The sequence below is a fragment of the Marmota marmota genome, unplaced genomic scaffold (assembly GCF_001458135.2).
Source record: "Marmota marmota marmota unplaced genomic scaffold, marMar, whole genome shotgun sequence".
NCBI lineage: Eukaryota > Metazoa > Chordata > Mammalia > Rodentia > Sciuridae > Marmota > Marmota marmota.
Genome location: NW_026000185.1, coordinates 20,869,054 through 20,880,500, shown reverse-complemented (window position 1 = coordinate 20,880,500; position 11,447 = coordinate 20,869,054). Strand labels below are relative to the sequence as shown.

The following is an 11,447-nucleotide window of genomic DNA, read 5'->3' as shown; positions in this document are numbered from 1 at the left end:
GCTCCAGAGGTCGCAGGCAGCACGGTGGGGGTGCTTACTTTGGAGGCCTCACCTGAAGCCCCGAAGACGCAGGTCCCCCCCGACTCAGAGCTCCCCATGCCGGCTGCAGTAGCAGGAGCCGAGACGTCCGTGGTTTTGGCCTCAGGGGCAGACTCTCCGAAGACGGAGGAGGCTCGAACCTCACCAGCTCCAGGACCAGGAACTTCCACTGGGACCCCCACCAGGACCCCTTCCAGAACGGCACCTGGGGCCCTGACCGCCAAACCTCCGCTTGCCCCTAAGCCAGGAACCACAGTGGCCTCAGGAGTGACTGCACGGGGTGCAGCAGGACAGGTGACAAGTGGACATGGAGGTGCAACAGCAACATCAGCATCAGCAGGACAGGCTCCTGAGGACCCCTCAGGGCCTGGTACAGGCCCTCCGGGGACGTGTGAAGCTCCGGTAGCGGTCGTGACAGTGACCCCAGCTCCGGAGCCTGCTGAAAACTCTCAAGATCTGGGCTCCACGTCCAGCCTGGGACCTGGCATCTGTGGGCCTCGAGGGCAGGCCCCGGACACTCTGAGCTACTTGGACTCTGTGAGCCTAATGTCTGGAACCTTGGAGTCCTTGGCAGATGATGTGAGCTCCCTGGGCTCAGATTCGGAGATAAATGGGCTGGCCCTGCGCAAGACGGACAAGTATGGCTTCCTTGGGGGCAGCCAGTACTCGGGCAGCCTGTGAGTACTCAGTGGGCACCCTGTGGGACTACCTGGGGAAACAGGTTGGGGGAGGGGAAATGATACACCTTGGCCTGGCTCTGGCTGCCCAGCCTCCTCTGAGGATCCAGGGGGTGGTTAAAGGGAGCTGTGTCACCTAGAGCATCCTGGGATTTCTGTGACACTGGCATATTCGAGTTTTGGACCCAGGGGTCAGGACAGCTGAGTTTAAGCCTAGACCTTGCTTTGGTGCATTGTGTGTCCTTGAGCTAGTGGTGTCCCGGTTTCTGTGCCTCAGTTTCCTCCTCAGAAGGGTTGAATGAAATGATACCTAAACTCATCCCAGCTCCTTGATTTGAAACTCCAGCTACATACTATATATTATGGAAAGTTACTTGGGCAGGGGTTTTGGTATTGACCTTTGGTCACTTATGGGCAGAGTCTGGAGGGATGCAGGCATTGTCTCCTGCATAGTGAGGTGGGGAAGTCTGGATGGAGGGGAGACCTTAAAGGCAGGGCCCCTCTGGGAAACAGGACAGTCTGTCTTGTTTTCACTGAAGGAAAGGGGGTGGGGAAGGCCTCTTCCCCATTTCCTCATCTCCCCAGCCCGCCTTACTCTTTCCTAGTTCCTTCCAGGGGCCTGAGTCACTCCTGAGGTGGGGGTGTGATGGCTTCTGTCTTCTTCCTTCTCTCTCTGTATCCTGTCCCATTATTCCTGTGTCCCCTTAACCTGCTGGTCCGTTCACCTACAGTATTGCCTGAGCACACAGGTGCAAGGCCCTGTGCTGCATATTAAGGATAAAGTAATCCTTTCAAAGAGTTGATCTGGAGGTAGAGATGAAAACTTAAACAGTTGGTTTCAATATAATCAGGTTTAGCCTAGAGCTCATCATATGGTTTTGTAAGCACCTGGGGAAGGTGCCTCTTACCTTGTCTGGGAATTCAGATGAAAATGGTCTGAATCATGAAGAATGAATTGGATTTAGTCATGACTGTGGGTTGGGGGTGGGGGAAGGCTTTTGGGAGGGTATTGCAAACAGGATTTATAAGCTAACAAAAATCAGGAAACTTTTGATTAAGCACCAACATTCTTTGTCCAATGAGGGGAAGGTAACTGAAGTTTGACTTTGGTGCTTTCCAACACATATGGGTTCATGTTTGTACTCAGCTTATAGAGGAAGAAACAAAACAGTGAGTAAATTCTCTCCCTCAAATAATGTAGATCTGTGTGACCAATGGTTCTTTCCAGGCTGTCCTAAGGAATTTGGGTTGAATTAAATTTTAGAGAGTTCTTTTTGTGTGCTAGGCATTGTGCTAGTTGCTCTTTCTCTGCTTTGTAATTTTGTCTTTCCAAAGTCTCTTCTTTCATGCTAGAGAAATCTTTCTCTTGAGGGGCAAGGCTAGCTGTGGCACACATTATCTTGAAAGCTCTTCAAGTTTTTCATGGCTCCCTGTCATCTACAGGGTAAAATCTAAGCTCTTCAGCCTACACATAGGCCCCTTATTGTCCAGCCACGCTAGCCTCTCTGTTCTGATTTCCCACCTCTCCTCCTCAGGCACTTTGTGCTGTGGACCTGCTGAACTTCTTGTCATTTGTTTTCAGGCTGTCCTATCTGCTAGCCTTCATTGCCTGCTCATTTCCATTCAATCATGATTTACTTCAGATGTCCTCTCCTGCAGGAAGCCTTCCCTGATATCCACTGCTCCTACTGCAATTACATGCCTCTTGTGTGCATCTTTGTTATTGCATTTCCATATCTCCCCTTAAGGTGTGATGTTCTTGTGGGAAGAAAGGTATCCTCCTCTTCCCAGCTCTTAGTAGAGTTTGGAACTGACTTATGATAGAGATTAATGAGAGATGTCCCTGTTTAGGAACTTCTGGAACAAAAGAAACTATAATGAGACCCTTTAACAGTATACTTTATATAAATTTTCTCAATAGTCTCCTCATAACTTTGTAGCTGGTAGCATCCCTTTTTATAGCTGAGGAAGAGACTCAGGTTAAACAGGTTATCATTGCCAAGACTCCCCAGCTTCTAAGTTTTGAGCTTAGGCCTGTCTGTTTTCTAAGACTGGAGCTCTTTCTTGTACTGGCTGCTACAAGTAACTTGTACTGGCTGCTACAAGTAACTGTTTCAAGACAGATGGGCACTTTAGTAAGAAACTCTGACAATGGTGAGCATACAAGGCAATGAGGATTTTATTTGGGAACCTGGGGAGATTTCAGGGAGGTGGTGGTAGAGGAAATCCCAGGTGGTCCAAGGGATCTCAAGAGTCTGAAAGAATGAAATTCAGGCAGTTGCTCCTAAGGAGACAAAGAAGTACATATCTTGTGTTTTTATTTGATAGATAATAATTGCTATTATTTAGATTCTCGCTGTGTGTTATTTCATATAACCTTTCAACAAACTCCTTCAGGTAGATACTGTTATTCTCTCTACCTTATAAATGAGGAAATTGAGGCTTATAAAAATTAAGTGACTTGCCCAAGGTCACACAATGAATAAGTGGTAAAGCTATGCAAAATGTGACTTAAATATTCTATACTTGTTCCTCAAATTTTGATCTGCCAAAAATGGGTAGGCTTTGAACATGACCTCTGTATAGAGATCCTATAGGGAAGCAATCCCTATTAGTATGACTAGGGCCTTGGATGGCCAAATGACCAAACATTCTGATTTTAGTAGCTCACAAGAAGTCCATTTTATCATTTGAGCTTAGTAAGGTGACTGGCTCAATTCTCTCAGTAGCTCAGGTTTTGTACTATTGTTACTGACCCCTTCCATGCTCCCCTACCCCATCCTGCAGAGAGAGCTCCATTCCTGTGGATGTGGCTCGGCAGCGGGAGCTCAAATGGCTGGAGATGTTCAATAACTGGGATAAGTGGCTGTCACGGCGTTTCCAGAAGGTTTGAGAGGGTTGTGTGGTGGGCTGGGTAACATATAAGGGTTGGGGAGGGCATGTGTTCCTTGGAAGCTCAGGAAACTGATAATATGTGCCCTCTGGACCACATTGGGGATAGGTAGTACTTGGGCCCTTGGGGTAAGAAGAACTTTAAGTAGAGGGTCAGGCCTTAAGTAGAAGGTCAGGCCAGGTCCAGTGGAGTAAAATCTGACATTTGGAGGACTGTCTCAGGGAGTCTGAGGGACTGCTGGGGAAAGCTCAGAGGCTGTGCCAGCCTCTGAAGCTATCCCCCTGGCTGCCACTGTGCCTTAGGTCAAACTGCGCTGCCGGAAGGGGATCCCCTCCTCCCTCAGAGCCAAGGCCTGGCAATACCTGTCTAATAGCAAGGAACTCCTGGAGCAGAACCCGGGCAAATTTGAGGTGCGTGAAGCTCCAGGGTATGGGGACATGTGGCTATGCAAGGTGTGTCAGCTCCTCCAGATCCTGAGATAATCCCTGCTGTCCCACTACAGGAGCTGGAACGGGCCCCTGGGGACCCCAAGTGGCTGGATGTGATTGAGAAAGACCTGCACCGCCAGTTCCCTTTCCATGAGATGTTTGCTGCTCGAGGGGGGCATGGGTAAGGTGGCCTGACTATGTGGATCAGTCAACAAATATTCGTTGAAGGATCCAGGTAGATATAAGACTGGATTGAAAGCAGTTCTTGCCCTCCAGGACTTATAGAAAAGTCATCTTTAATGTTTTGGGTGTCAGGTCACGTTAAAGGAAGTCTCTCCTCCATGAGGGAGACTCAAGTCTGATGTTGTTGTGTATTTGTGTGTGTGTGCACATCAAGGGCACATTGAAGAAGTTGCATTGAGCTTGGTTTTGAAGGATAGATGGGAAATGTGAGGTGGGGGTTTCCTGCTTGGGGGGGTTGTGTCAGTTGTGTCTGGGCAGTGGGATTGGGTAGAACTGAGGCTGAAAAAGAAGTTTACAGCCAGATCATCAACAGCCAAGTTCTTAGTATTAGGCCAGAGCACTTGGATTTTTGTTCTGTGGGCTAATCTTCCTCAAGATGATATGTATGCTGCTCCCTAGTAGTATGCAAGAGATTCTCAGATGAACTTTTTTTTTATCAATAAGTACATCTTTTTTTTTTTTTTCTCTTTGAGGTTAGAACCCAGGGGTGCTTAACAACTGAGCTGTATCCCCAGTCCTTTTTGAGACAGGGTCTTGTTAAATTGCTGAGGCAGGCCTTGAACTTGTGATCCTCCTGCCACAGCTTCCCGAGTTGCTGGGGTTACAGGCATGTGCCACCTTACCTGGCTATAAGTCATCTTTTAACAATATCTATTGAGTTAAAACAAGCAAACAATACTTATTGTACTGTTCTAATCATAAATGATGAAGGTGAACAAAAAGGCAAAAACTCTGGTCCTCATGGGGTATATTTGTTCTAGTGGGAACGGGCACTATATCAGAAAAAGAAGGAAAGTGTACTACATGTGAAGTGGTGGTATTAAAGAGGAATTTAAAGCAAGAAAGGAGAATAGAGAATGTGAGTGGAGATGGGGTTACAAAAGTGATCACATCTGACTTAAATGTTTTAAGAGGATCATTCTGGTTGCTGTGTTGAGAACAGACCATACAGAGACAAGGGCAAAACCAGACCATCCAGGAGGCCATTTCTATAATTCAGGAGGGATGATGATAGATACGATGGTAGCAATGAAAGTAAAGAGGACAAGTAGTTGGATTCTGGATCTATTTTGAAGGTAGAATCAAAAGGATTTGTTAATGATTAAATATGATGTGTGAGAGAGGAGTTAAGGGTACTCACTTGGTTTTTGGCCTGAGAGACTCCAAGAATGAAGCTGCTATTGACTAGCATGGATGGGGAAAACTGGAGGAAACATAGGTTTGGGGGCATATTAGGAGCTCAGTTTTGGAATGTTAATTTTAAAATACTCATTGGACACCCAGATGGAGTTTTAAATTGGATCTATAATCTGTACAAGTCTGGATTTCAGGGGAGAAGTTTATTTATTTATTGGTACTGGGGTGCTTAACCAATGCCCTTTTTAATATTTAATTTAGAGAAAGGGTCTTGTTGAGTTGCTTAGGGCCTTGCTAAATTGCTGAGGCTGGCTTTGAACTTGCAATCCTCCTGCCTCAGCCTCCCAAGCTGCTGGGATTACAGGTGTGGGCCACCATGCCCGGCCTCAGAGGAGAAGTTTAAACTGGAGATAAATTGGAAATTGAGAGTATTATCTTATGGAGAGGGACTGGCTCTTACCCATGGGATTGGATGAGGTCACCAAGGCTGCAAGTGTAGATGCAAAAGGAAATGGTCCAAGAATTGAGCTCAGAAGCTCCAGTGTTTTTGAAAATGGAAAGATGAGAAAGAAGCAGTAAAGGAGACCGGAACATGAAGCTAGAGAGGCAGGAAGAAACCTGGGAAAGTGTGATTCCTGGAAGCAAAGTGAAGAAGGGTTTCAAGGATCTGCTGTGGGAATGCTGCCGAGGGGTCAAGTAAGTCAAGCCTAAAAATTGACCTATCCAGGTCATTAATACTATATAGGTCATTAGTGACTTGATAGAAGCAATTTTTCATGCAGCAGTGGGTAAAAGCCTGCAGAGAGGATTCGAGGTGGGAATTGAAGACAGTCTGTCTTGCTGACTAGGTAAGGAAAAAAAAAAGTGTGCTATTAGGAGGGACAGTGTGGTCAAGGGACAGTTTTTAAACAAGAAGAAATAATAGCATGTTGGTATGTCAATGGGAATGGTTCAGTAGTGAGAGAAAAATTGATGATGCAGGAGAGATGGCAGTGTTGCTGGATTGATGGCTTGTGTAGGCGAATGGGGGTGGGATCCAGAACCCAACTGGAAAGGCTGTGCTTGGCCAGGATCACAGACAATTTACCCATAGCAACAGGGGAGAAGGCAGGGACACAGAAGCAGGCAGGTGGGTGGGTATAGAGTGGGAGCTTGTGGAAGTTCTGTGTTTATTTTAATATGTATTAGGTAAAATATCCATATCAAACTTGTCATTTCATGGTTGCTTTTGCAAAGTAGAGAAAAAATATTAAATAGTAGGAGTACTATGCAGATAAGACAAATGTTATACATGAATGACTGGATTTGGGACAAAGATATTATAGGCAGTGTTAGGTCTATGTGTGAGACTGGAGGCAGTGAGAGGATCTGGGAGGTTGTTACGTTTTTCTGGGCAAGAGATGGAGGCCTAGGCTGGAAGTGGCTGTGGAGGTGGAGGGAGAGAGAGAAAACAGACATGAATGGAATTCAGGATGTAGCATTGCTCGGACTTGGTGACTTAGCCATAGGGAACAAGGAAGACTCTTTTCTGATGTAGCAGTGAGGGGATGGAATTCCCAGATACAAAGGGACATCTGTAAGGAAGTGGAGCAGGTATAGGATAGAGATATTATTTTTTGATGCAGAAACAAGAGAAAGTTCTGAGGCACACTTAGCTTCCAAGCCTGCACCAAGAACCAGGACCTACTGGGTGTGCAGAGGAGAGTTGATGACATCCAGTGTGATGGGATAAGGCAGGCCTTGCTTCAAGAGAGCTCCTGTTCTGGGGTGATAAAAAAAACATTCAGATAGTGCTAGAGGAAGGCTGATTCTGTGGATGTTGAATGCTTCCTGGAGAAAATGACCTTGAAAATTGGTTGGTGGCAGATGGAGAGAACACAGCCTGTGCTGGGGAATCAGTAGAGAACATGTAGGGTGTGCAGCTGAGGGTGGAAGGCTGGTGCCTGGAATGTTGATTGTGGGCTGAAGCTTTGGTTTAAGCTGGAAGGTGGATAGAGGAATGTGGTGGTAAAGCTCTAAGGTTCATCTGGAACTGGATGTAGGAGAGGTCTGGGCTGGGATTGTTGGGAGTAGGTTTGGTTTTGGACAGAGCTTCCAACTCCTACAGCTGCCATCCTCTGCAATCCCCACAGGCAACAGGACCTGTACCGAATTCTGAAGGCCTACACCATCTACCGGCCTGACGAGGGCTACTGCCAGGCCCAGGCCCCAGTGGCTGCAGTGCTGCTCATGCACATGCCTGCTGAGGTCAGCACAGTGGTCCTGGTTGGGTGGTGGGAGGATCTTGGCCTATAGTGGTGATGGGGGAGCTGCCTACTCCATGCCTCTTAGGCCCCACTCCTCCCTCCTTATTTTTGCCCTTCTCAGCAAGCATTTTGGTGCCTGGTGCAGATCTGTGACAAGTATCTTCCTGGTTACTACAGTGCAGGGCTGGTGAGTTTCTGGAGGCTGGGTGCATCAGGGCTGTCACTTTTCCTTAAGGCTGCAGGGAGCTCCTTGCCCTTCCATACCCTGGCCCTTTTATCCCTTTCCTCTGGGCCTCTTACCACTGAGGTGAGGATCCCCTGTCAGGGTTGATTCTACTTCAAGGGTGCCATAGCAGGCTGGACTTCTTCTCATGGCTCTTCCCACCTCTAGGAGGCCATTCAGCTGGATGGAGAAATCTTTTTTGCACTCTTGCGCCGGGCTTCCCCACTGGCACATCGGCACCTACGGCGACAGCGCATTGACCCCGTGCTCTACATGACAGAATGGTTCATGTGCATCTTTGCCCGCACCCTGCCTTGGGCTTCAGTGCTTCGCGTCTGGGACATGTTTTTCTGTGAAGGTACTTCCATGGCCATCCAAGCTTATGAGGGAACTGGGGTTTGCATGGTGGCTACCAGATGGTCCTGTTACATTTCTGGCAGGCCATGGACAAAAGGAACTTGTTGCCCCAGCCTGGAAAAACAGGCCTGGTCTTGGTTAAGTTACCAACCTAGAGCCTGCTCTCCCTCCCAGGAATATAATACCTATTGCAACTCATTTCCCTTCTTGGAACCTCAATTTCCTCATCTATAAGGTTGACAGTAGACAGAGATAGGGTCTGTAAGTCCCTCATAATTGAGACAGGCTGAGATCCCAGGCCTGGTCCCCCCATGTTCTCCTCTCTGATCTTACAGGTGTTAAGATCATCTTCCGGGTGGCCCTGGTCTTGCTGCGACACACACTAGGCTCAGTGGAGAAGCTGCGTTCTTGCCAAGGCATGTATGAAACCATGGAGCAACTGCGCAACCTGCCCCAACAGTGCATGCAAGAGGACTTCTTGGTACACGAGGTAGGAATTGAGCCTCAGCACACCCCTACCTGCTTGAGCACATTCCCATGATCTTCATTATGGTACCCATTTCCTCTTTGTTTAGGTAACCAACCTCCCAGTGACAGAAGCACTAATTGAGCGAGAAAATGCAGCCCAGCTGAAGAAGTGGAGGGAAACCCGGGGAGAGCTACAATATCGGCCTTCACGGAGACTACATGGCTCCCGGGCCATCCATGAAGAGCGAAGGCGGCAACAGCCACCCTTGGGCCCCTCCTCCAGCCTACTCAGTCTCCCCGGCCTCAAGAGCCGAGGCTCCCGGGCAGCTGGAGGGGCCCCCTCCCCACCCCCTCCTGCCCGCAGGGCCAGTGCTGGGCCTGCCCCAGGGCCAGTTGTCACTGCCGAGGGACTGCATCCATCCCTTCCCTCACCTACTGGCAACAGCACCCCTCTGGGTCCCAGCAAGGAAACCAGGCGGCAGGAGAAGGAGCGGCAGAAACAGGAGAAAGAGCGTGAGAAGGAGCGGCAGAGACAGGAGAAAGAGCGGGAGAAGCAGGAGAAGGAGCGGCAGAAGTGGGAAAAAGAGCAGGAGAAAGAACAGCAGAAGCAGGAGAAGGAGAGGCAGAAACAGGAGAAGGAGCAACAGAAACAGGAGAAGGAAAGGCAGAAGCAAGAGAAGAAGGGCCAAGGCCGGAAGATTTCACTGCGTCGAAAGGCAGATGGGCCCCCAGCACCCCAGGATGGTGGGGACAGGTCCTCAGCAGCTGAAGCCCGGCAGGATGCTTACTTCTGACCTCTGCCTGGGGCTGGACTGCATGGCCCCTCTCTTTTCCCCTCAGCCAAGAGAAGGCCTGGCCTGGGGTGCTCCCCAAGCCCCACAGCAGGTGTCCCTCTTTATGAGGAAAGTGGCTTGACTTCCCATCTCCTTGCCAGCTGCTGATCCCTACACAGCCAGGACAGCCACAGTGCATGGGGCAGCTGTGACCAAGTCTGGAGACTCTTGCCTCCAGTTAGACCCAGCTGGGGTCTCTGTCACTCCTGCCAGTTCCCTCTGAGGTCCCCTCCCAGGTGCTGTCCTGATTGGCCTCTAGTCACCACAGGGTGATTCTTGGCAATAGCAGTTGGCAGTCTGCAGATTCTTACACTCCAGTGGCTCCCTTTACTCATGAGGTGGAGCTGGGTTCCTTTTCCCTTCTTTGGCCCTGCCTGTCTCCCCCACTTCCTTTCTGGGGGCCAAGACTCTCCTCATTCTACTTCTGAACATCTCTGTGTTGTAATTATGTACAGAGGACCGGGTTGGCCCAGGATGGGGGTGCTCGCTCTGTCTTTTGTCTTTCAGTTCTCCTGCACTCCAATTTATTTAAGGGGACATGCACTGAAATAGGAAATGTCCCCCACTTCCCCTCCCACGCTCATCCTGCTCTCCTCCCTTACCCACCTTGCTTTATATTCTCAGGCCTCTGCTTTGTCTTACCAGGATCCCCCTCCTTCATCTTGTTCCCTTCCAACCCTCAAGCTCTTGAGTAAGGGGTCTTCCCTTGAGCTCCAAGGGGTGGAATCCAATGTTTACATTCTCTTCTGTCTCATCTCCCATCCCGCGCGACGCTTTGAGGAACCGGAAAAAGAACCTGCTGTTGTACCTGGGCCTGTGTCCCGCCTTGTTATTTGATGAAGGGGTTTGGGGGATAAGAATTAGGGAGGAAGGAGAGAGCCAGGACCTGGGTCTCTACTGAAGCAGTCTGCTGACCTTTGGTCCATCATTCAGTCACTGATCAACAAACACTGGTTAAGCTCCTGCTCCAGATTTGCTTGGGCTCTACTGCCTCCTTTGTCACTGGCCTGGAGCCCTCTATGCACTGCCTTCAGCATCCGTATCTCCTTCCCAAAGCGCTCGTGCAATTCCTGGAAGCAGGAGGGGGCACTGAGAGTAGCTACAAAGTCACAGTTCTTTAGGGGTGAGTTGGGTTTTTGGCCAGCTGCCTGGCACAGCTCCCGATACTGGGCTTCCAGCAGGGATAGCAGCCCATCCAGTCGCCTCCAGCTCACCCCAGCCAGGGCACAGAGCCAAGCCTCCAGCTCTTCCTGGTTTTCTGCTGCTAGCTTGTAGGCCCGCCCACATGCACTCTGTATCCCTGGGGTGAGTATGGTAAAGGCATAGGGTTCAGTGGCCTTAAGGCATGGCTCCACTTGGCAGTTCTCCAACAGGATGAGGCCCAGTGGTGTGTGGTCTGCCTGGTGTTCCAGGTAGAAAAGGAGGTTTCCCCGGAGGATAAACCAGCGGCGCTGGTAGCTGGTGTTTCGGGCTCCTTTCTTTAGCAAGATGCCCTCCTGGTCTGGTGCCTGTGTTCTGAACTCATGGAAGAAACTGAGCACAGATTTTCGGTGTAGTTTCATGGTGATCCAATACGGAGAAAACCCTGGGGAGAGAGGAGTGGTCCACCTGGTTTGCCTGGAAGGAGCCTCATGCTGCTTTCTAGTTGCAGAAGGCTCTGCCTGGACAATCTAGGTCTAGGGAGATTGAGGCTCCGTCCTCAATAGCAACAGGTGTAGTCCTGACAAGATCCCTCCCACCTCTTCTTGGGGCCAGATTCCAATCACCTGGGCAGATGTGACCGGGCCTTGTTAGCTAAGGGGTGGGATGAGCTTCTTCCTGCAGCTGTAGTTACTGGGAATTGAACCCAAGGCACTCTATCATGGAGCTACATCCCCACTTTTTTTTTTTTTTTTTTTTTTTG

The 11,447-nt window shown here is 49.4% G+C and overlaps 2 protein-coding genes across 2 annotated transcripts; one reads left to right on the top strand and one right to left on the bottom strand.

Moving 5' to 3' along the window:
• Positions 1-6: 6 nt before the first annotated feature.
• Tbc1d10b (TBC1 domain family member 10B) lies at positions 7-10,356 on the top strand. Its single transcript, XM_015490664.2, has 9 exons — positions 7-716; positions 3,504-3,603; positions 3,912-4,019; positions 4,112-4,218; positions 7,550-7,664; positions 7,785-7,850; positions 8,055-8,244; positions 8,579-8,733; positions 8,819-10,356. The coding sequence occupies exons 1-9, from the start codon at positions 97-99 to the stop codon at positions 9,503-9,505; spliced, it is 2,148 nt and encodes a 715-aa protein (XP_015346150.2). The 5' UTR covers positions 7-96; the 3' UTR covers positions 9,506-10,356.
• Positions 10,357-10,473: 117 nt separating this feature from the next.
• Positions 10,474-11,106, bottom strand: LOC107146564 (sesquipedalian-1-like). The gene has a single exon (XM_015490663.1). It carries the CDS (start codon positions 11,104-11,106, stop codon positions 10,474-10,476), a length of 633 nt encoding a protein of 210 aa, XP_015346149.1.
• Positions 11,107-11,447: the final 341 nt, after the last annotated feature.

Bases quoted from the DNA above. Each gene is read 5' to 3' on its own strand.
- Tbc1d10b (XM_015490664.2), top strand. From the start codon at position 97: ATGCCGGCTGCAGTAGCAGGAGCCGAGACGTCCGTGGTTTTGGCCTCA. The intron at 4,020-4,111 runs GTGCGTGAAGCT...GTCCCACTACAG, and splicing joins AGAACCCGGGCAAATTTGAG to GAGCTGGAACGGGCCCCTGG. The intron at 4,219-7,549 runs GTAAGGTGGCCT...CAATCCCCACAG, and splicing joins GCTGCTCGAGGGGGGCATGG to GCAACAGGACCTGTACCGAA.
- LOC107146564 (XM_015490663.1), bottom strand. From the start codon at position 11,106: ATGAAACTACACCGAAAATCTGTGCTCAGTTTCTTCCATGAGTTCAGA.